At 37.9% G+C, this 26,015-nt stretch overlaps 1 protein-coding gene across 1 annotated transcript; it reads left to right on the top strand.

Moving 5' to 3' along the window:
• The first annotated feature begins 71 nt into the window (after positions 1 to 71).
• Positions 72 to 19,327, top strand: LOC129762407 (eukaryotic translation initiation factor 4B-like). The gene is made up of 5 exons (XM_055760641.1): positions 72 to 207; positions 4,406 to 5,785; positions 5,938 to 6,046; positions 17,693 to 17,897; positions 17,969 to 19,327. Exons 1-5 carry the CDS (start codon positions 192 to 194, stop codon positions 18,023 to 18,025), a joined length of 1,767 nt encoding a protein of 588 aa, XP_055616616.1. The 5' UTR covers positions 72 to 191; the 3' UTR covers positions 18,026 to 19,327.
• Positions 19,328 to 26,015: the final 6,688 nt, after the last annotated feature.

Here is a 26,015-nt window from a genome sequence, read left to right as displayed (position 1 = left end):
AACAATCTTGCGGTCTACCGAGTTTGAAAAACATACCCTGCCCAAAATATCAACCCTGCGAATGACAAATCCGTCGCTATGCAGCACGATTAGACATTCTTACTTCTCCCTCCCATCGCTGAACGCCATCATTGTCTGAAGAGAAAAAGCTCGCCCTTTCATTACAGTTTCAGTGAGCTAAGTTTACTATTATGGCTACGTCGACAGGTAAAATTCGCTTTTTTCGTGTGTTTTTGTGATTTAAAACGAGCTAAAGTGCTGGAAAATTGTGTTCGAGTGTCTAAGGTTGAGATTTCGACAAAAATCTGTGGTGGAAAAACGTCAATTGTGTGGAAAATCGTCGATTTGTCGAGAGTGCTTTCTATCCGTAGTACAATGAAAAGTGACAAAATAACCGCGTGGCGAAATCTTTTCTAGTGCTCTCCCCTTGCAAGACGACAGTGCGTAAACTTTTTGTCTCGCTCTAGCTTCCATCCCGAGAATCAGATTTATTCAGCCACAAAAGAAAACCGTTTCAATGGGGGCATAATTGTAGCGAGCGTTCGGGATCCATTGATTGATATTAGGAAAAAAAAGTTGTTTTGTCCAATTGACTTCCTGGTAGTTTTCCTTACGCTTTCGGTGTGTATTTGTTGGGAGGGTGACGGGCGTAATAAAACAATGCCGAAAAGAAGGCGCGCGCGCAGTCGCCAAGCGCCTATTCTTCGTGCATCCATTATCAATGAAAGTGAAGAAGGGTTGCCAGGACATAGTTTGTCCAGACTAGATAATGAATATTTGTTGTGCCCATCAAAATATTCACAATCTGTTTGGTTTTCATTATTACTGTTAAGTAATATGTATAATAATGTTGAAATTTTTTTGAAATTCTTGCTTCTAACAAAATGAATCATTTTCTACGAAGCGGCGTATCGCACTTTGACGATACCGACAATTATGGGTAGCCAAATGGGAAGCATCAAAATTAAACCTAGTCGGTAGCACAAGTTACCGCCTTACGTAAATCAGGTACAGTTTTCCCCCAATCAGGTAATTACTAAATTGAAAGTGAGTGCAGCCGGCTGGCCGAAAAGAAGCGGGCGCGCTTTTTTTTCATTTTTTTCTCGTTTGTGCTATTCTTGCGTTCCATGCATTTATCGCACAAAACGGGGCTCTTCACTATCGTCATCGGCCGTTTCTCCGAATTTCGTGCCTCAACACAGATGAAGAGAGAAAACTGATTAAAGTCAACCCATTTGTGCCGATAATGCGATGGTGGTAATCATGTTTATTTTCAAGGCTTTCCCCTTGCAACCCGGAGAAATGTGAAATGTTTCCGGGTGTTTTTTCGTTGTTGAGTTGACTTTTTCGAAACCATTAACCATCGAAATTACCCAATGTAAAATATGTTCTACAATCAAAGACCATTTAATTTTGAAAAACGAAACATAATTCTATCATATTCACCAATTTTATTATTCAAATTTAACAATTATTTTTATAATATTGATTTCGTTTTTTTTTGTTTGATGTTTTGATGCACTTTTTCTGTTTTTGTTTTTTTATTTTTATTAGAAAAACTTTTTTTAGAAAACTAAACTCCTTACCTTCCGCTTTTCTCTCTGAAACCAATATTTTGGACACCGTACCACATATCCTGCATTTGTTACACGCGTAAGCCAATCCTGGGCAGTCTGTCAGAAGGTATTTTACTGTTTTCCCCCGACCACAGAATTCATACGGATCCTTCTTCCCTTTCAACAGATGTCCATTTGTCTAAAATTTATTACCAATACATATCCTGATTAAGATCGGCTTTGTTCCTGCCGTTTGTCACGTTCCGTGCATTCTATTGTCCTTGATATAACCATCATTAAGGATTTGTTGATTATCTTCTTTGCTCGCCTAATCGTCGGTTAGATTCACATGTGATTGATTCCACAAACGCATATAATTTATTGTTCTTTTCAGAAAAAAAAACATTGAAAAATTACTCCGTTACAGTTTTGATGAATTTCGTACTTTTCTTCGGATATCTTTCGTCAAAGTTTGGACTCTCTATTGGTGAACTTCAGCGGCCATTTTAATGCACGATCTCTTGGTGTCTGCAGCATCCCCAGTCACTTTGGCACCCTTTTCAATTTCAACTTGACAATTGCCTCGTATTTTTCGCTCGGGCGGAATTGGGGGCAATTAGGAGGATTGAGGTCTTTTTTAATGTAATCGACCCCATTGTCACGGTACCACTAAAGCACCTCTCGACTGTAGTGGCAGCTTGCCAAATCTGGCAAAAAGTTCACCGGACCTTTGTGAGCTTTAATAAACGGAAGGATACGTTTGTGCAGGCACTCTTCCCTATACATTTTTGAGTCGATTGTCTTGTTTGTTACGAGAATCTTGGTTTTGTGCCCACAGCTGCAAATCTATCGTCAAATCGAGAACTTCTCGGCAAATTTATCAGCGAAAACGAACTTAAATTTACTGGGGACATGTCCTCTGGCAGTGGTCTTAAGATTGTCAGGTCTGGGAGTCCAAAATCCATCTTAACGTACGTTTCGTCATTCATCAGCATGTATCCTTCGTGCTACGTCATAACCTTGTTGTACAACATTCAAGTGCGTTTTTTGGCCAGCAGATTTTGTTCCAGTGTCTTGTTCAGTTGCTTGCAGGCACGGAAATTACGAGAAGAGAATCTCGGGTTTGCCATTAACCTCAGCTTCCGATCGTGAATCCCAATTCGACGCCGTCCTCTGATCCATTCGAACAACAGTTGTACGTTCACGAAAACGTTTCGGTACATCGTACTAGGTCGATCTACCACTTTCAGCGATTTCGCGATTTTAGTACCTTACCACGCCGGATTTTTAATATGAGTGACCAAATTTTTTTTTTCTCGGCTTCCATCCTGCACAACTTTTTCAAAACAAAACAGATCAACGTAAGATTTTACCGTCAAAAGATACAAGTTTTCAAAGCAATTTTCTGCCAAGAGATTTCAGGTACGCCTACTACGACCGCTGCTATTAAATGAACACAATCCAGATCCTAAATGAATCATATTTTACATCTATTGAATCAATTATTAGAGGCTGTTTAGTTAATCATAAAAGTTCATTTTGTTAGCATTTTGTTTGGAAATATAGCCTTTGGCCTTTTTGAGTTCCCGCTCCATCATGGCCCAATATGTTTCGATTGAACGTAGTTCAAGACAGTTTGGTGGATCCATGTCCTTGAGGAGAAATCGCATCTAATTAGCCTCGTACAGTTCCTGCGAACTTTCAGGATAATAAAATGTAGCTTATTCTGCCCAAAATAATTAAAATGACAAAAATTAAATTTTTGATTATTCCTGTTGTGATGAAAATTTTACTTCTGTATCATTGCATGTGATTACACAGTAGCCATTTAGGCGTAACAGTATTTCTTCTTGTCTTCCATTGTTAAGCAGATCGGACAGCGGAGACAATTGATATGATCATTATTGTGCTATTTATAGCACAACAGCCCGATGTTTGTTGAAAGCAGAGCTTGCATATGGATAGATGAAGGCCAGGATTCCGACACTGAATCGATCCCTATCGCTGATGATTGTTGCGTGGACGTAGTCATTCTATCACAACACAAAGATTGTGAATTGAGTGCTTTTCGTCATTCCGATCAAAAATTATCTGGTAATCGATTCCAGATCCTTTCGACTATATTGACAGATTTTTGGCGTGTCATTGGTATTTTCTTTCATTTTTCTTTTTGGTAAGGCGTCGTGCACAAATTACATAACGCTAAAAATCCGGATTTTGCACCCCCACCCCCTCCCTACGTAACGCAATTTCCTATCTCTAATACACAGAAAGTAACGTAACCTCGACCCCCTTCACCCTATATGGAATTTCTGCACTACATGATTGACGAATTTTGCCGATAACAGTAGTAGACGTCGTATCCAGTTGAAAGTTTTGCTAGCAAAACATGTGACAGGCATTTGAATGTAATTTGAGATGTTATAAAAGTTGACCTTATTTTTGCGGCACAAAAATACTACAAAACACTGAAAATTCATGAAAATTAAGTGGAGACCTTTTGTATATTCAATGCAATTAGAAACATTACATTGTACAGTGTTTTTTTTGCAGTGCCAAACGAACAATTTATCGTTTCTACTCAGTTTTATTTGACGTTAGACTAGGAAGTGGAAAAAATATAATATATAATATATATGTAATCAATAATAACAGAGAAATCAGTTACTTTTGAATAATAATTCTGCTACTATATTCTTCAATCTCTCGAAAGCTCCCGTACTTTTTTTCGTCGAAACGCCTTCATCTATGAGACGGATACAATTTTCCGGTGCAATACACTAGTTGCGATTGAAAATTCCTTAAAGCATTCCAATAATGTATTTCCGCTTAAATGTTTTCCCCCGCAGGCAAAAAAGGGAAGAAAGCTTCCAAAAAGAACAAGCTCTCGCTCGGAGAGTTTCTTACCGATGGCAATGCGACGCCAATGTCGCAGATTCAGGTGGCGGTGCCAACGAAGCTGCGCGACTGGGCCGACGAATGCGAGGAGGACGACGATGAGCGCCCGACTCGTACCCAGCTGATCGCTCTGCCGACGGCCCCGAGGGCCACTCGGCTGCTGAACGACGATACGATTCCGCACAATCCGCCGTACTCGGCTTACATCTCCAACCTGCCGTACGATCTGAACGAGAACGATTTGTACGATTTCTTCCAGGACATGGAGATTTCATCGATGCGGCTGCCCCGCGACGATGGAGACTCGGGTCGCGTGAGAGGATTCGGCTATATCGAGTTCGTCAACCGTCAGGATCTGATCGATGCGCTCTCGCTACCGGAACCGTTGATTCACGGCCGACGCATCCGCATCGATTTGCCCAGCGAGAACGACCAAAAACGTAACCAGCGCAACAATCGCAACTACGACAACTATGGCGGTGATTCGGAGCGTAGCATGGGAAATTGGCGCGACGGACCCAGACCGAATGCTGATCGAGACCAGGGTCAACGCAGACCGTACAACTCTTACAACAGAGATGGCGGAGATCGTGGGCGGGATCGCGACTCCGACAGAGAACGCTATCCGGATAGTGGTTCTGGTGGTAATTGGAGAATGGGAGATCGCCCAGTGCAACCGCCACCAAGCTCACCTCCGTCAAGCCGGAGAGGCTACGATCGGGGTGATCGTGGTGACCGTGGCTTCCGACGTGGAGGAGACCTGTCAGGTGACCGAGGTGGTAGGCGTGAAGCGGAACCACGAATGGAGCGGCCAAAACTTGTTTTGCAGCCACGCACATTGCCACTCCCCGAGAAAATTAAACCAGAACCCGAGCCGGAGGAAGCAGAGAAAGATACCAGTCGTGAGAGCAAGTTTGACTCCGGTAATGAAACTTCTGAGGAAAAAGAGAACAGAGAGCAACAGACTGGTGAGAGCCGCCCAAAGCCTACTCCGGTCCCTGCGGCCAATGTCTTCGGCGATGCCAAACCGGTGGATACGGCGGCACGATTGAAGGAAATCGAGGAACGCCTGCAGGAGAAACAGCGCCAAGAGCGCGAGGAACGACAGCGCAAAACTGCCGTCGCTGGTTCGTCGGGCGACGAGGGGGAAAAGGAAAAGACCGACCCCAGCAAGGACGAAGAGGAGGAGAGACATACCGAGGAAAAATCGGAGAAAAAACCAGAGGAGATCATTAACTGGAGGGTGCGGAGCGACGATCGGAGCGCCGACCGTCGTGGACAATCGCCCCCGCGTAGATATAGTCCCTCTAGGAAATTCAACAAACGTAATGGTAAGTGTCGCGGTGTTGTTTGATTGATTTGGTTGTTTTTATTTTTTGTGGGCCACGATTCAAAAGGATCTTGGCGTCTTCTGCAAAGCTAGCTAGAGACTCTTTTGAATGGTGGCAGTGCGTTTCAAAGTTTTTCCTTCTATTCCTCCTAGATGATTACTACCCAGACAACAGAGATAATCGCGATATGAGGGATAACCGAGACAGAGCCATGAATCGGGACAATCGCAACATGAGAGACAATAGACGTGATTACAATCGGTATGTGTGAATTTTGCATTTCCAGGGTTGTCGACCATCTGGTTTTTTTAAATAACGGAATATCAGGAAATTTCGTCCACCAATCAGTGAAAAAAATGCAGTTTTGTCGATTTGGACTTTGATTGTTGTGGTAATTAGAATGTTTGATACAGAGCGAACCCGATAATGTACAGTCTCCGATTTCTTTGCACTGTATATAATTGTGATGAAACCGATGAAACGGATAGTAGTTTAGCCGGATACCGGATATCCGGCAAGTTTCGAGGTCGGATATTCGGTTTTTTATTTGCGAAAGAGAAACAGGAAGAAACAGCATGTGTGCATGAGCCAAATGAAGGATTACATTTCAGGGAGATGGATCGATACATTTTTGCATAAAAATAATAAACAATGATGAAATTTTCCGTTTATATCCAATATTTTTCAATAGAGTATAAAGTTGTCTACAAGGAATCATGAACAGATTTTTTTCTGATAAGGATTTTCTATCACAATGAAGAGATTTTTGTGGAATGTGTCTTCAGGGATGATTATCTGAGATATTCACTACAAAACACGCTACATGGCTTTATGGAACAGTGCGTTTGGCTTCTGATATCGTTTAAAGAAATTACAAGAATTATAAGTTCTAGCCTCTCCTGTATATAGGAGATAATGTCACTTTTTGCTGCATAAAAAAACATTTGGACTAAGACGAGACTACACATAGAACACCGAACTAAGCTCGCATGAAAGCATATTTAGCATTATTTTTCAACCATTTTTCAATCCATTTCAACTACTTGGGAAAAATCCAAATTACATAATGCAACCTTTCTGGACCCGAGGATCATATCAGACTATTTAGAAGTTCTTGAAACTAAGCAAAAGAAACGAAGCCCTACATGAGCAGCTTATGACATCTTTTAAGACTGTTTCAACGAAATTACAAACAAAAATAATATTCAGAAAAAAATATTTCATTGTAAACGAAGTCGATTGTTATGTGAAAACATTTCGAATCGATCGCAATCACGATTCTTACATTTGGTGGCAATTCTAAGGAGTATATTCAATTGACAAAAAATGCTAGAAATAATGTTAATTCAATTTTGGGAAAAAAATCTGGCATTTCCGTAATCAAACATTACTTTTAATTATGTATGAATGATATTAATGAACTTTGTTATGCATGGTTTATGTTTGTTATGGTTTATCTTGTGTTAATTAGAAATTATTTATATTTTCTAATATCCGGTATCCGGCCGGATAGGCCGAATACCGGGTAGCTACCGGATGTCCGTTTCATCTCTAGTATATAATCAAATCCAGTATCAAAAAACTAGTCAAAAGTCAAAGTCAATGAAATATTTTTTTCATTTGTTTTTTATACCCACATTTTTCGTTTTTCGCATATAAAAGAAGGTTGTAATTTTTGATTCATCAAAAAAACACCTTTCTCATATGAAAAAAAAAATTACACATAGTCCTGCAGGAAGGACTATGTGTAATTTTTTGCTTCGGGTTCTGTTTACCTCGAACTGGCTCTACTTTGAAAAGTACGTTACGTAAAACGATTCTGTTGCTTCCGTTTGGATGATGAAAAAAAATAGTTAAAAAAATTACGGGATATAGTTGTGAAACATCTAAATTAGTGGATTTCAATAACGTTTTGGAAATGAAAAACTTAGAAGATAGTGGTTTTGAGAAGATAGTTATAATCAATTTCTGGTGAGAATTCAAACAAAATCTTCAAAAATCACAATTTTTATTCCTATGTACTTTTATAGCCATTTAAATTTCGCCTAAACGTTAAAAAATTATATATTGATTTGAAATAAGATAAGTTATTTGAAATATAAGAATATATTTTTAGTTAAAAATCAAATATCAACTGTTGTCAGAATTGAGGAGGGGCACCCCAATGCATGTTGATGCACTCAAAACAAATTATTAATAATGTATGATATATTTACCATCAATATTCAAATTTTGATTGTAATTGTAATCGGGGCTCATACAGGTATTGGCATACCTGTGTTTTCTAGCCAAACAAATATTTGTACATGTTAGAATAGCTTGTATTTCTACTTGAAAAATTGTAGGCCACTGTCCCATTGGAATTGACACGTTGATTCCTGGTTCAGTAATCCCAGCTCCCGTAGATTTACCAATTTTAGATCCAAGGGTATAAAATACGAGTGATCCTGGACGAATTTTTGGACCACCTTCTTCCCATTCATTGCGATTGAATTCAATCACTTTGAAGGGAACACTGAAGTTTCCATCCAGTCTTCATTCATGCTTACTATAGTGTTCAGTTGAAAATCTTTCAGGATTTGTAAATGCCCTGTGAGATCTCCTACTAGAAAATGTTTTATACGTTTCAGCCTAAGAGCACCTTTTTCCGCTTCAAGTTGCACATACTGGGGCAATGGTAGAAGGTATAAAAGAGCATCGAGGGCTTTGGAAGGTGCGCCTGGCATTGCCCCAGTTATTGATAAGCATGTCAGATATATATATGTCAGATATTTGTGTAGTTTTAGGACACCACACTAGCGAAGCATATGTTAGCTGGGTCTCACAATTGCCGAGTAAATCCAGTGAATCATTCTCGGTTTTAGTTCCCACTTTTTCCGGAATATACTACTACAACTCCAGAGCGCAGTCTGCGACTCTAGATATTGCATACTCCAGTTGGTCGTTCCAATTTACCGATTTATTATCTAGCTGACCCGGAAAACTTCGTCCCGCTTAAAATTTATTTTTCGGCATAACATTCACGTTTTCTTACTAAGCGCACGTTCATGGGTCCAATCGCAGAAATGTTCATTGATTGATCTTCTAATCTACCCTTTAAATTACCTTTTACTATAAATTTCCTAGTACAGGTCGGACTCGATTATCCGGAGTATTTTATTTTTGATTTTCGGAAATTTTGAATAGTTTGTATAATAATTCCATATTGAATAGCCAATATGGGTATCAAATGAAAGGGCTTGACTAGTAGAATACAGTTATTTATGAAAACTGCAAATCCAAAATGGCCGCCACCACAAAGTGGCGCCAAATATATTTGTTCAAAACCCCATCAATATGGGTATCAAATGAAAGGGCTTGACTAGTAGAACACAGTAATTTATAGAAAATGCAAATCCAAGATGGCGGCCACAACAAAATTACATATTTTCTCAGAACCCCATCAATATGGGTATCAAATGAAAGGACCTGACTAGTAGAATACAATATTTATGAAAAATGCAAATCCAAATATCAAATGAAAGGACACAGTAGATCATGAAAAATACAAATCCAAGATGGCCGCAGTTCCTAAATAACTGATTACTTTTTTAATGGTTTCATTCAGCTTGCCCTGTTTGTATGTATGTTTGAGTGTTCGTAAGATTGCCCCACATTGATTGACCCCGTTCCTGATCACTGATTGATCTGAAATTTGGAGCATTCCTTTAATTCTATTGCCATTATAAAACTGCGTATTCCATGATCTTGAAAAATTCAATTTGGCCGCCGCTAAAAAATGGCTGAATGGCTTGACTTCGAAAATACACTACATTATCAACAACACAAACATGAGTGAAGGAACGGATGTGATAACTACTAACTGTTACTTGTCTAATTATTTTCTAGCTTTTAATACATTAATCCGTATAACCTCAAAAGCTGTTTTATTTATTTTATTTTCTAGTTTTTAGTAAATTATCTGTACCATTAGCATACTACAATGGTATCTCTACAATAAAACCATTCAACTTTTTTCAAATTTTTATTTCTTACCTAACTTTCTTCGGAATATTTTAATTATTTACTGTATTCTATTAGTCAACTAATTTTATTTGATAACAATACAGGGTAACTTCGATATAACGTACATTTTACTTTCAAAATTGTACGTTATATCGAACTCAGAAACGTAGCTTATATTGCTTTATTGTGTTGCTGTTTTAGTAAGGTTAATGGATAAATTCAACTAGAAGACGAAGCCAATCTTTCTTATCATGTTTCTCTTCGTACTGTTGATTAAAATTTGATTCATTTAGAATCCGGAATCACAAAACAGTTGTACTTCGGGATTGGTTGAAAATACAAACCAAGCTTTAGTATCAAAATACAGATAATTCATTATTCTTTCAGAAAAATACTATTCAAAAAATTATTCCTTTGGACTTTGAAAATGTGTACGTTATAACGTGGGTACGCTATATCGAAGTTTCGCTGTATTGAGGGGAATGCAAAAAATACATAGTCGACTATTTAGTGGCGGTTACCTTTTCGAATTTATGTTGTTCATAATGTAGTGTATTCTCCAAGTAAAGCCATTCAGCCATTTTTTAGGGGCGGCCAAATTGAATTTTCAAGCAGTTTTATAATGGCAGTATAATTAAAGGTGTGTTCCAAATTTCAGAACTATCAGTGATCAGGAACGGGGTCAAATTTCAATTAATGTGGGGCAATCCCACCAACACTCAAACATACATACAAAAAGGGCAAGCTGAATGAAACCATTAAAAAGTAATCAGTTATTTGCGGACTGTGTCCATTTTGGATTTGAATTTTTCATGATCTGCTATGTTTTACTAGTCGAGCACTTTCATGTGATACATGGGTGAGTATACATTGATGTGGTTTTGAAAAAAATATATATATTTGGCGCCACTTTGTGGTGGCGGCCATTTCGGATTTGCATTTTCAATAAACAACTGTGTTCTACTAGTCAATCCCTTTCATTTGATACAGGTCAGACTCGATTATATACAATTTTGGACTCGATTATGTACAGTTTGAAAAAAAAATATTTTTTTTTATATTTCAAATATGACTTATTTCAAGAAATGTAACCTTTCAACGTTACATTTCTTCAACTTTCAACGTCGATATTGCAGCCAAATTAAGAAAGATAGAATTTGGGTGCCAAAGAACAAATTGTAGAGTGGTTTGAGAGATTCAATTTAATTGATAGGAACAATCCAATTAGTACAATTTTTAGGATAAAAGTAATAATAACACATTAAAAATTATTAACTTTTAAGTTTTTCACTTCCAAAATGTTATTACAATACACTAATTTAGATGTTCCACTACTATATCCTATACTAAATTTTCTCATCTTTCAAATGAAGGCAACAGAATTGTCTTCCGTAGCGTACTTTTTAATGTAGAGCCAGTTTGACAGAGTCCGAAGCAGAAAAACGGAGTGGGTTATATCTATGGTATAACCGTAATGGTGACGTAGGACTATCGTTGATTTAGTGTTGTTTAATCTGAAAACATTCTGAATGAATGAATAAATGAATATTTGGGGGACTTCAAAAACGAGAGCGTTACGTTGAAGGTACAAGGTTTTATGCATCCAATATTGGATACGAAAATATCCTACTGATGGGGAAGCATAATCTTCAGAAGCTTCCCTGCTAACTACACTTGATTGAAAAACCACAGAACCAAATGTATTTGGTCGCAGTGTTATATGGTTAGAAAACATTAAAATAAACTCTTTCGCTTGCATGTTATTTTCAATGCCAAGGGGAACTGGAAAATTATTTTGTAGCAGCGGTATCTTACCGGATTCTTCCCGAAGTCCACCACCAGTGGGTAATGCTAACTCGATAACCACCTGTTAATTGCACTCGAATGAAAAATAACAAAACCAAATGTATTTGGTCGCAGTATTATATGGACAGAAAACGTTAAAATAAACTCTTTCGCTTGAATGTAATTTTCAATTCCAAGGGGAACTGGCAGATTATTTTGCAGCAACGATCACTTCTTTCCGGATTCTTCTCGATAACCAGCAAACGTAAAGAGTTGCGCGCGCGTGTGTGTGTGTGTGTGTGGCGGTTGCTCTGATGTCTCAAGCGGAACCAATTTTCGATGCTGGTATTCTCTCGGTCGTCTTCTCTTCTTCTGATAGATCGGCTTTTCTGCGCTCCGTCACAGTCCCAAACAAACTGAATGCGTTTCAGGTTAGGTCAGGCCATCCAGCTCGTCCCAGCTCGTTCAACTCGTTCAGTAACGATGTTGTCTTGTCGATGTCCTCACGAAAAATGAATGCGTTTCATGGTTAGAATGGTTTTGTATTATAGAGACTTTAAACTTTTCAGTTTATTCGTCTCTAGCCTTGAGAAAGGCCCTTGGAACTCTACTCTAACTCCTGCATTATACCTCCACCCTCATTGCCTTGAGAAAGGCACTCGATCCCTCGCCGTCCAGCTCGTCCAGTAACGATGTTGTCCAGTCGGTGTCCACACAAAGAATGGTGCGTTTCACCACCAGAATATCGCTTAAGTATGCTTTTTGTGCGTGATTGAATCAAGAGAAGGTGTGGTTTACGATGGCAATTTGGAAGGCAAACTAGAGGGGAATGAACTCTCTTTCGGCAACTGAACAATAATCGATTGAAAATTATATTATTTTCACGATGCGAAACATTTTCCGTTGCGCGCGCATACAATATTGGATACGAAAATTTTCTACTGATGGGGAAGAATAATTTTCAGAAGCTTTCCTGCTAATTGCGATTGATTGAAAAATTACAAAACCAAATGTATTTGGTTGCAGTGTTGTATGGATAGAAAACATTAGAATAAACTCTTTTGCATCAATGTATTTTTCAATTCCCAGGGGAACTGGCAGAGTATTTTTCAGCAACGATTAGTTCTTTCCAGATTTTCCTCGATACTCGAAGCCCACCAGTGGTTTATGCTAACTCGATAACCACCTGTTAATAGCACTTGATTCAAGAATCACAAAACCAATTGTTTTTGGTTGCAGTATAACATGGATAGAAAACGTTAAAATAAACTCTTACGCTTGAATGTAATTTTCAATTCAAAGGGGAACTGGCAGATTATTTTGCCGTAACGTCTTTCCGGATTCTTCTCGATTTTTCTCGAAGTCCACCACCAGTGGTTAATGCTAACTTGATAACCACCTGTTAATTGCACTTGATTGAAAAATCACAAAACCAAATGTATTTGGTCGCTGTGTTATATGATTAGAAAACATTAAAATAAACTCTTCCGCCTGAATGTATTTTTCAGTTCCCAGGGGAACTGGCAGATTATTTTTCAGCAACGATTGAATCTTTCCGAAATTTTCTCGATGCTGAATGGCACCCAAACGAAGAGTTTCGCACGTGTATGTGTGTGTGTGTGTGTGGCGGCTGCTCCGATCTCTTCCCGGGGAACCGTTTGTGGCATCACTCTCCTCCTGATGGATTCTCTTCTGGCCTAAGGTGCACAAACAGGCTCTTGGTGACACCGTTCATCCGCGCTTTCATGATAAACGAAGAGCTTCACCACAACAGCGACAACATGCTCCAATCGCTGTTTAATTATAATTGAGTGGGTTTACGAGCGGCGCTCGCTTATATACCGATTGGTGATTTCAATAGCCTGTTTTGAAAGCAATTTTAAGGCTATTGAAACAAGGTTTTGGATGAAAAAGTAACAAGTATATAACGCGTAGACATTTTATCTTTCGAATGAAGTGTGTATCATACCATTTCGTTCAGTTGTTTAAGAGCTATTAACGCCCAAAATCTCGGTGTCCGGCGTAACGCTTTCGTTTTCGAAACTTTGATTTTACACCCCGGTATAGAAATGAAAGACGTATTCCTACGTCAAAAAAGTTCTATAACTATATTCATTGTTGAAATTCGAACATATGCGTAGGATTTTTTTTCATCAAATATGATCGCCTATCACCTCCTGAGAGAATCTGGATAAATTTATTTTTTTTTTCATGTGAGAAAGGTGTTTTCTGACTTTAAGGGTATGAATCAAAAATCAAATTCCCCTTTAATATTCAAAAAACAAAAAATACATGCAAAAAAAACGAATAAAAAAAATTTTTTTTGACTCGATTATCCGGAGTGAAAAAAAATCAATACTCCGAATAATCGAGTCCGACCTGTACTTCTACCAAAACTCATTATAATTTAAGATTATTTTTAGATATTCATTTTCGTTCAAGATTTTTCAACCACTTGCAAATAACATGTTTCTCCTATACATGGGATAAATGTTTGATACAGAAAATATGATAGAATAAAGACAGCCCTAAATCAGACAATTCCTTTCTCGAGTTTTGCTATTATCAACACATTCGGTGATCCATTTATTAAATAGATAGAAGAATATATAGGAGTGTGTTTTATCACATTGTCAAACCACCAGATAAGCAATTATTGTCCCCTAAATTCTCCATATGCTTAATTTGTTTCCGATTGCTTGATTAGTTCATGAGTTATTCAGTCCGCCCCTCTTTAGAGAGAGGCTTTAGACAAAGAGGATGAATCTGGATGTCAGATTTTGGGATGAAGGAAAGATGGAGGTGGTAAATCGTTATATGACGTTAACCCTCGAATGTTCGCGCATACGGTCTCGCAGACCGAAAAATCAATAAATTTGTTTTGATGAGGTTGGATTAAAGTACTATTAAAACTGAGTAATATGTTTTTCAAAGATCAGTCTTCTTCTTTGTCAATTTCGGTACTTCTTATATTTCTTCTTACGTTGGAAAATATTGTTCAAAGATAGTGTGTTCCGTTGATGCTCGCTCCTTAGTATTGATAAAGATGATGCGATCAAAATTGTTAGATTTTCATACTGTAAAGCGGCTGTATTGATGCAAACACATTGTAAACGCATGAACTAAAACCTTCTCGATGTTTACATTTACACGATTTTATCCAACCTGTATTTTCATGTCTAGTACAATTTTACATCTATGTACCAATTAACGTAGCATACAAAAGCTGACCTGTTTGAACTGTCGTCATACGAAAACCCCACGTTTTCATGCTCTCTCAATTATAGTTTTTTATACAAGTTAGTCGATCAATCATCGATATATTATTGAGAATCTTCAAATACAGAGTTTAAACAGCTAGAAAAAGTATACTTTTGTATACGTTTCAACTGAAATAGAGTATTTACTAGCAAATTTATCTAAGCAAGTGACATATCTCCTCCATATTTGGTAGGGGCAGGGTGGTAAAGACGGACACCTTTAGTACAAGTTGATTTTTTTTTCTTGAATTTCGCAAAAAATGGGTGTGTTATATCTATGATATAACCGCAAGGTTGACGTGGGACCTTAGCTTAGCAATTATTTTTTTGTATTGATTAAATTCTTGTTTGAATGAAACAATTTCCGAATTCAATATATTTGCTTTGTGAGTAAAAAGATTGAACAAATGTCATGTAAGGGCAATTCATGCATTGTGATAGATTATGTCCTTCGTTACAAGTAAATTTAAAGACAGTTCTTATACGTTTGATATGATGCCTAGGACAAAATATGTGAACGGAAGAATTATCAAACGATTATTCTATTTAGCGTTTCGCTCTGAAGTTTGCATTTATCAAGTGCACGTACTTCCTGAAGCGAATTTGCTTGAAACTTGAAAGTTCATTCGCATCTAGCGTCTGCACGATTTCTCCAGGTTCCTAAATTTAGAAGATCGTGTTAGGGAAACATATTCTTGTCCACACAAAGGCAACAAAAGTACTCGCAGTTTGCATTTATTTGCAAAGCCCATTTCCCCTGAAACCTTGGTTTTGAAGTCTGTGCTGGGGAAACACATTTCAGTCAGAATAAAAATGCCCCCGACTTACATGAATTCGCAATGCCAATTTCCCCACGCTACATGGATTTGAAGTCTGTGTTAGGGAAACACATTTCAGTCAGAACAAAAATATTCCCAACCTGCATGATTTCGCAATGCCAATTTCCTCCAGGCACTTTGGTTTTGAAATATCTGTTTGGGAACATATTTTAGTGGAAACAAATGCACTCCCTACTTTCATGTGTTTGCAATGCCGATTTCCTCAGACACCTAGGTTCTGAAGTCTGTGTTCGGGAAACACATTTAAGTCGGAACAAAAATATCCTCGACTTGTATGTTTCTGCAATGGTTTTGTTTGGTTTGGTTTTTGATTATAGAGATTTGAAACTTTTTCAGTTCATTCATCTCTAGCCTTGAAAAGACCATTAGAAAAACTTTGCTTTACTCCTGTACTACACCTCCTCCCTCATTGCATTGAGAAAGGCACTCGATCCCTCGTTCTTAAGCTCGTCCAGTAACGATGTTGTCCAGTCGGTGTCCACAAAGAATGATAACATTCTGCAATGCCAATTTCCATACGCTCTATGGATTAGAAGTCTGTGTTAGGGAAACACATTTCAGTCGGAACAAAAATACCCCCGACTTGCATGAATTTGCAATTCCGATTTCCTCCAGGCTTTGAAGTCTGTGTTAGGGAACATTTTTCGGTGAGAACAAAAGTCCCCCTACTTCTATGTATTTGCAATGCCGACCTCCACAAGGCTGCTTGGTTTAGATGGCTGTGTTGGGGAAACCGTAAATCGGGCCAATCAAAACGAGGCAGTTAGGGCGTTTGGTTAACGCTTATCATTTTACAGTTATTCAGTTGTTTATCTAATAAAAAACAGCAGTTTATTAATAGCGATAGATGCGTGGAAATATTCCCTAACAATTGATGCAAACATCCTTCCGATTCAGTAAGAAATGTTCGAGTTATAAGCACTCGAAATCTTTCATTTTTTCCTGCATGTTCTGTGTTTAGGTTTTTATTTTACCTCCCATATATTCCGGTTAAACGTAGTCCCACGTCAAAATGTATAGCTATCTCCCCACAAATTGATAGTCAAGGTCTCTTTTCAAAATAAAATTTGTCTGAGAAAAATGGATGTGTCCGGCATCTTTGAAAAAAAAATTAAGATTAAGTCGGGAAAGACGGACACTTGGCGGGAAAGACGGAAATCTGGGGTGGGAAAGATGGACACTAACTGAAGATTCAAGTTTATGTGGTCTATATAGGCCTTAAAAATGATCGAACGGAAAGGCTGGAATGAAATCACCTAGAAGGGATTGTAATTTTTCTCATTTTTTCATGTTTAAAATAGCTTCCGGCATTCGGAATGACAAATTCGGATTACGTTTTAAAAACAGCTCTGCTGATTTGTCCATGATATCTGGTTGCAATTGCAAACATAGTTAGTGTGCATTTGTTTATAAAAGAAGGGGTAGATAATCAAATTGTCTTCAAAACTAAATGTTTGCCGTTTGTCGATGGAGTGTCCGTCTTACCCTTTCCCTTATATTGACGAATTTTGGACGTATCAATTGAACACAGTTCGGACCGTGAACAGTGGCTAATTTTAGAGCCGTGGTTCTTTTAAAAGCCGTGACTCTTTTCAGAAAATGACTCGTGTTGTACAAGTGTTGAAGGATCCTGCAAGAAAACTTTCAACTGTGTGAAAACCCCAACTTCTTATCTTTTACGACGCTTCTCAATCTTCGTTTGACTCAATCAAAAATCACGAACAATTTATTCATGGGAAGACATCTATATGATATGAAGATATGAAGGTCTGATAGATTTTCATTGTTTCAGTCAATTAAATGTTTTAAGGGTTTCAACTACAGAACTAGTAGAAAATTTGATTACTAGTCTACAATTTGAAAATTTTGAAAAATTGATTACTAGTTACTAGTCTTTCTAAAAAACAATATAAAAAAACAGAGAATATTAGGGATTTTTTTCGAGTTTCGAGTCGACACCCCATTTTCAATAAATCCCACTCCCCCCTAAATAACGATGCATCTTTTTTTTTCTCCAGACCATCTGACCTGGATCGTGGCTACCGGGCTGGCGACCGGGATCGCGGGAATTTTAATCGCCCTGGAGGTCGAGATATGACGCGTGATGAGCACTTCAATCAAGATCGGCGTGACAACGTGCGGCCGATCGAGCGCGAGCAGCGGGAACGTGAACCGAAACCAATCGAGGAGCGGATGCCGAAATTCCAGGAACCATCCGGACCGGTCAGTACACACACCCCATAAACATAACATTCTCTAGCAACTTATTAAAACTCGTCTTTTCCCCGAAACAGAATCTATCGATGAAGAACACTTTTGAGGGACTGTCAGCGGATGAAGTCGATGAATAAACAAGACGATATTCACGCATTTTAACACGTCATTCTGCATAGATAAGGAAAATTAAAGTATATTCTTATTTCGAGAGCCGACACTGGAGAAAAACAGAACACTGAAACAAATTCGAGTTAAAACGCAAACAGAGAGAGATTCCTTGGATGCTGGACAGCTGGTGGATATTGAGGAAACGAAAACACTATGTTTAGGGCTGTATCAAAGTTGCCCTCTAGAAGATGTCTGCCGGGCGATGGAAGTGCCATAGAGTGTTCCGCTGTGAGCGCTGGTGTCGGCATTTTCATCGCCCTGCCTATTATTTTGAAAAAAAAAACTAGACTAAAGACGAGGGAGAGCAGGAAGCCGTTACACTACATATTAGCTGGAGGGTAGCTTCCCAATAGAAGACATATGTCTAGAATACTTCTATTCGATGTAATATGTTCTAATCGACAACCTTCGGTGTGAAGGATGATTTTGTCCGAATGAATGTGGTGAATGTAGCGATTTTTTCGTTTTAATTTAAGAAAAAATCGTATTCGAAGTTTGGTTCTTTGCTCGTTATCCACGGAGATGAGAAAGCATAAGAAAGAAAAGAGTTTTAGAAAAGGCATTCACGTTTTGATAATACAATTTACACGCTGTACAGCCGAGCTGAATGTGACCAACATATATATATTCGTTTATCGGAGGATTCAACTCGTAGTCATCCTTTGGAGATGGTAAACGTTCCCTTTTTCCCGACGTTGGTTTACTTCGGATCCTGTGTGTAGGAGTGCGTGTGAATGTGCGCGTGTGCTTGTTCCAGTGTAAGCTAGAATATGAGAAATTAACAATTAACGTGTGTCAGTTTGAACAGATGTGAAATCCAAATGATTCCAATTGTGCTGATTATTATGTTTGTTTTTGGTGATTTCTCCTTGTTTGTTTAAAATTGTTTTTTTATGAAGATTAATTATCCCCCATATATGATTTTTTTTTCTTTATCAGGTTATAAATGTTCTTACAAATATACAAGCCTAGTTAGTGATAATACGCGGAATAGTCTCAATTGTGCCGCAATTGTAAGCCAATCATCTTCATAAACGTTTGCTTTTATGCATATATGATCAGGAACAAAAATAGTTAATTTATAATGTATAAGATACAAGCTGGGAAGATAGACTATACTGTTGTAATACCTGCTGTAACACTTATTTTCAATTATATAGACAAATCCGGAGAGCGCAGTGTGGAATTATTTGACTACTACCCGCATATATAGTAGGACAACAGGAGCAATGAGATACAATAAACTACTGCTAACGGATGTTCCGAAATTGATGTAACATTTGAAGCACTTGAAATATCACAGCCCGAATTAAATCGCAGCTTTACGCGGGAACCTTCTGTTCTTGTCTGGTCATTTATCTGGATAACTTCGGGCAATATAAAATTATATTGATGTTATACACAAACAGTAATGGCAGATGCTGTATTCTAGGTTGAAGGCGATTCTTCTTCTTCTTTCTTTGTTTTTAAGAGGCTTTAAACTTTGCAGTTCATTCGCCTCTAAAGGCGATTCAAACAACGCTTTAGTAGCAACTTATAATTTTGGAAATTGCATTTTATGAACACGAATCGCAACAAAATTCTAGAATTTCAGCTTGAATCTAAGCAAAGTTCGTTGATCATAAGCTTGATATTCGAAAATATACTAGCGATCGCTTCAATTTCCTTTTAATCAAATATCCTAGTACAGTAGAACCCCGATTATCCACGAAATAGTCTGGCTAGGTTACCGCGGATCACGCAAATCGCGGATGACGCAATAAATGACTAAAATAAAGATGCAAACACAAAAAAAACGATGTTTCAGCGTGATAACTATGTTTTATCAATACAGGAATCATTAAACTATCCATCTATAAGCTCGTGTACACCAGAAGTCAAATAATGTGAAAGCCATGACCAAAACAAAAAAAGCAAAATCCTACCACTCACTGATAAATTCCGGGAAAGTCCATAGCATTAACATGGAACTCGCTTTCGCGGATAAACCGCACCGCGGATAATCGAGGTTCCACTGTACTTCTACCAAAACTCATCTATATATATTAGGGTGCCAATGGATGTATGGGAAAAAAGTGACCCTCAAATTTTCAAAGCGAACTTGATTAAAAATGTTGATTCCCGCGAAAAACTACCCTATGCAAAATATCAGCTCAATCGGACGGAGTAAAGCAAATCGAGGTTTTCGAGAAAAAAAATGATGCCAAATGTCTTCGAATTTTTTTTTCACTTGAGATTGACACTCTGGGACTTCGGAATACGAAGCAAAACGTGAAAATGTCCACGCTTGTCCACGGAGAGGGGGGAGGGGGTACAGACTTAATCCACGTGGACAGGAAGAACAAATATATCTTTTAAATACAATCACCTATACATTCAAAATTAAATATAATCTGTTACAATTTGAGAAGTTTAAAACTCTCCGTATTTATCTGTTCCGCCCCCGAAACGACCGGAATAGGGATTATTTCGTATCATTAGCACCGCCCCTTTTTCATACGAAACGAAGCGATTCAGCATAAAAGTGCGCCCCGACATTGCGGAAGAATCGTTAATCAGGTCATTGTATCCCCTGATCAATAGATACTCTCGATTATCTCTAACGAATAAACTTGCAGTATACAAACAAATAATTATTCCAGTTATCGCATATGCGATGCCCGTTTGGGAGTGCTGTGCTCCAACACACAAATATTAAAACTTCAACGCATACAAAACAAAATTATTCGTATGATTCTAAACTCTCCACCCAGAACGCGAAATTCGGAGATACATCAGCTGGCCGGGATTAAAACCTTGGATGAAATTATCAATAGTAATTGTTTGAAATTTGAACAGAGTTGCGCTCTCTCAATACACGGAATAATACAAAATCTGTATGATTACGCTACCCGACTCTCTGGCCGTTACCTTCCAAGGTAACAAGTTTAGGCAAGATTTTACAATAGGAATATGAAACAATCGGATAATGTGTATGATGAAAATCATTACAGAACCTGACATTGCAATTTAAAGATGTAGATCCCTAGGTTGATCACTTGAAATGTAATATTATATTATAATGTAAACCAAATTAAGAAATAAAAAGAATTTAAGGGAAAAAAAATGAGTGGGTTATATCTATGATATAACAGGGTGTCGATTACCTTGAAAATCCTTGAAATTCAGGGAATATCAGGGAATTCAAAGAATGTCAGTGAAAATCAGTGAATATCAGGGAATTTCGTCAGCAATCTGGAAAAAATGAAATTCCGTCAATAAGAAGTTTGATCATTGCAGAAGTTTGAAGAAGTTTTATTATTGCAGTAATTAAAGTTAATGATACAAAAAAAGTTGTATTTAACTAGTTTGACTCTCTGTAGGTTCTTCGGTTTATGTTGATTGCTTTTGCCTGTAGGTGAACTTAGTCCTTCCGAATGGTAAACAGCGCAAAGGTAGACGTCTTTCACATTCGCGCTGTTTTTGCTGGCTTTTGGCATAAGTATCTGCAGTTCTTCTTCGAAAACTGTCGATAAATTCATGCTTGAAATTCCTGTGATCCTGTGATGTCTGGAAACAGTTATGTGTCACAAATCACTCTGCACTGCTGAAAAAGACATGGTTCTAATGAGAGTAATGTTTGATGATAGCCGAAGGGGTAACTAGTCTTTGAACAAGACTCCAAAGAGGCTGCAGATGAATTTGAATGTCAGATTTTGGGATGAATAAGAGAAGAAAGTGGTAAATCGTTACATGACGGAATGGACTCGAGAAGCTTTTGACTACTTTGGTGTTTGACGGATTTAGGATTCATTTGTGGAGCTCCAGCGGATTTGCCACTGAAATAATATTGCTAGCATCATAAACAAGTTTGCTCACTACGATCCGAAAAATGAACGACTGGAACATTTTTGGAAAAGACAGGTAGGTTTACGTTTTTTTTTAACAAAAAATGGTCTTCGGTCTCTCGCGTGGAAACCCAACGAGAGACGTTTTCCATTAATAGCGAATATTTTTATGAAAACATGTGGGAGGAAACGGTTCTACTACGCGTCAAGTTCGTGATGTTTTACTTTGGAAGGATAGCATCAATAAAAATGTACAGCTAGTAGTTAGTTCAACTAGTTCGAAATTTTCCTTCTCTTTATCGTCATATGAATCAAATTTAAAAAAACGGCAACGGGAAACAGATCGAAATTTTGTGAGGTAAAATGAAGAAAATTTTGGAAAACACACAGGAGGAAGCCGAAAGATTGCAAGAAAAAGCATTTCGTAAAAATCGAAACGGTTTCATGAATTTGATCCGAATAAAAAAGGAAAATGATTCATTCTGTACTAGTTTTAAATGCTCCTTCAAGATAACTTCGAATTGTAATAACAGATCTATTTTTTAGAATCTTTAACGATAATTCTCAGTCGTCGTTCAACTCAATTAAAAATCAAAAACAATGCACTCATTAGAAGATATCGACGGACGTTTTTCAATTTCACTGTTTAAGCTAACTAAATGTTTGGGGAACTATAGCAGTGAATTTAATTACTAGTCTACATCTGGATTTTTTCTAAAAAATTACTGGAAAATCAGGGAATATCAGGGAATATTTTTTCGGGTTTTGAGTCGACACCCTGTATAACCGCAAGGTTCACGTGGAACTACCTTAGCTTAGCAATCATTCGTTTGTATTGATTAAATTCTTGATTGAATGAAACAGTTTCCAAATTCAATTGAGTTCAATATATTTGCTCTGTGAGTGAAAAAAATTAACAAATGCCGTGTAAAGTCAATTAATTTATTGTGATTGATTGTTTTTCGTTACAAGTAAATTTAAGGACGGACCTTTTACGTTTGGTATGATGACTAGAACAAAATATATGTACAGAAGAATTATCAAACGTTTGATGAACGAGCCTAAGGCTGAAAATCTTTCCAATAAAGACAAACAAAAATTATCAAACGATTATTTTATTTTACATTTCCCTCTGAAGTTTACATCCCAAAAGTGTACATACTTCTCGAATCTCGAATTTGCTTGAAACTGGGAAGTTCATTCGCTTCTAGTGGCTGCACGATTTTCCCAGGTTCCTAAGTTTAGAAGATCATGTTAGGACAGACATATTCCACTCTGCACAAAGGCAAGCGAGGACAAAAGTACTCGCAGTTTGCATTTATTTGCAGAGCCGATTTCCCCAGAAACCTCGGTTTTGAAGTCTGTGTTAGGGAAACACATTTCAATCGGAACAAAAATACCCCCGATTTGTATGAATTTGCAATGCCGATTTCCCCAAGGCTGCTTGGTTTTGATGGCTGTGTTAGGGAAACCGTAAATCGGGCCAATCAAAACGATGCAGTTAGGGCGTTTAGATAACGCCTAATATTTTACAGTTATTCAATTGTTTATCTAATGAAAAACAACATTTTGTTAGTTGCGATAGATGCGTAGAAATATTCCCTATCAAGTGATGCAAACATCTCTCCTATCCAGTACGAAATGTTCGAGCTATAAGCATTCGAAATCTTTCATTTTTTCCTGCATGTTCTGTGTTTAGGTTTTCATTTTACCCTCCATATATTCCGGTTAGACCAGGGTGGCCAGCGAATTTCTTAAATCAAATTCCCGGTTTTCCCGGTTAAAAAGACGGGTGGGTAATGTCGGGGACATAACCGGAATGACGTAGGACTATACAAAGGGGACAGCTTTTGCTATATTTATATATATTGTTTTATTTTCTTCTCCTACGTGAATACCTACCTATCTACCTGAAAAATTGATTAGTTTACTGTTTACTCATATGAACATGTTGGCGGTTCTGAAAAGAACCTTTTGTGTTGTGTTTTTGCTTTTTTTTTACAAACTTTCTCAATTTTTTCTCACTATCTCATAGTTGATTCTTGATTTATTTCTGAAGGCTTTGTACTTATTAATGGTTCAACGCCGGGCATCTGTTGGTGTATGCACATATCTTACAATCAAAATGATGGCTGTGATAGGGAATGCATAGGCGGTCATCAGCTCATTCACTATCATATATTTCATTATTGAGCACATTACCGTACCTTAAACTGTGGTTTCGGAGACGAATGAATTGTATGATTTGTATCTCCGCAAACAAAGTAAATAGAAATGAAAAAGAACTGAGGTTTTGGAGACGAACTCTACGATCTGTCGAGAATTAAACGAGCTATAAGCGTTCTGAAAAAGCAACAGTAAATTAAAACAGGATTAAAGTCCTTTAAAATAAGAACAGAGCAGCAGGAAATACATAGCTCATCATGTTGCTCCTTTGTTATGTTTCTATACAATGCAGATGTAACGTCAGTCAATTTTCAACATCAGTTATCAATCAATGAAAGCAGTTCTTGCTACCGAGAAAATTCGTTAATGCCATCCTGCATACAATGTGTTGTAATTTGAAGCCATTTTTAGTTTATATTATATGTCATATTACATTATTTATATTATATGTCATATTATGTCACTTTAGAATGCATTGGTATTGTGAAAACTTTTAATAAGTCTTCTTTGAAAGGTTTAATGGCCCTGAAAAGCGCCGTGTTTTACGGTGGCTGGTTTTGCCACCAAAGCAGTCTGTATAAACAAACTTTTTCCTTCTTCTACCTGCTGCCGTTTTGCGATTGCGTTTGCCACTCGCTGAAACTAGTTGTTGCCACCGAACCGAATGTGCTCTGTTCTGTAGGCGGGTTTTCTTATTGTCGTAAGCAGCTTTGCAAGCCAACTCGAGCACTCCGGCGGCCGAAATTCTATAACCGCTATTAGGTATACTGGTGCTCCGGCATCAATCCGTTGATGCGATGTGATGTGAAACGATGCCATACAACCACACTGATTTACGGCTTGAAAGAAAATGAGATATTTTTTGGGGTCCGCGCGTTTTGTACTCTAGCGGTACACACTCACAGGATAGAGACCAATCGGCAGACTCAGCCAAAGGGACGAGTCCAACGAGACGAACTAATGAGCGTTAAAAGGCAGCGATGGCAAAAAAATACATTCATTACGATTTGTTCGCTCGTTGGATTCGTATGCAGGCTAAAAAGGGTCCTTTTCAGGATCACAAAATTATCTTTAATCTAAAGAGTTTATTGTTCTGTTATTACTCGATATCCCCATCTTGTTCGGCTAAACCTTCCTGTTTAGCGATTGCGTTTACCACTCGCCACAGATTTCACAGTTGGAAAATTTCTTCCCATCCAGCTTGTGACATGTTGTACAGTAAATTACATTTAATGCGACGTGCCGAAGCACCGCTCAGTGTCGCATTGGAGGCGATTTTAACCTGTAATTGAACATTTGCAATGACAGTGGTACAGTGTCGATTTTCAATGTCGACTTTCAATGGGTCATAATTTGGACCCCGATTTCTATGTTTACAAAAATGTCCAACTAAACATGTCGCATTACATGACCGTCCAATTAGCTAAATGTCGAACTAAATGTAAATTACTGTACTTTCGAACTGGAAACAATTTAAGAATTGGTGAAAATTAAATAATCGGGAAAGTCCCCAACCATCAATAAGCTCAGAACAACTGCCAAATTCTCATACTCATCATATCTTGGAAAACAGGATTATGAAAAAAATCAATTTGTGTTTTATTATTATTTTGGATATTGTTTTAGAAAGCATTGAACTTTATTTCGGAAACTCATTTTTGAAAGGTTTAATGGCCCTGATAAGCGCCGTGTTTTATGAAATGGTTCCAATTTAGAAAACTTTGTACTCGTGGTTTGAAAAAAACCATTTCGAACGCCCTCGATGCCGCCTTGTTCTGGATTTGCCACCAAAGCAGTTTGTATAAAGAACAAACTTTTTTCTTCTGCTACTTGCTGCCGTTTTGCGATTGCGTTTGCGTCTGCCTGTTGTTGTCTTGATGTCCACCGAACCAAAGCGCGAGCAGTTTTGCCAGCCAACTCGATCACTTCAGCCGAAACTCTATAACGGCGGCTAGGTGGACTG

The sequence above is a fragment of the Toxorhynchites rutilus genome, chromosome 1 (assembly GCF_029784135.1).
Source record: "Toxorhynchites rutilus septentrionalis strain SRP chromosome 1, ASM2978413v1, whole genome shotgun sequence".
Classification (NCBI taxonomy): Eukaryota; Metazoa; Arthropoda; class Insecta; order Diptera; family Culicidae; genus Toxorhynchites; species Toxorhynchites rutilus.
This window is presented reverse-complemented; position numbering and strand designations above follow the sequence as displayed.

Excerpts from the sequence above, each read along its gene's own strand:
- LOC129762407 (XM_055760641.1), top strand. Across the intron at positions 5,786-5,937 it reads GAAATTCAACAAACGTAATG|ATGATTACTACCCAGACAAC; the intron begins GTAAGTGTCGCG and ends TATTCCTCCTAG. Across the intron at positions 6,047-17,692 it reads AATAGACGTGATTACAATCG|ACCATCTGACCTGGATCGTG; the intron begins GTATGTGTGAAT and ends TTTTTTCTCCAG.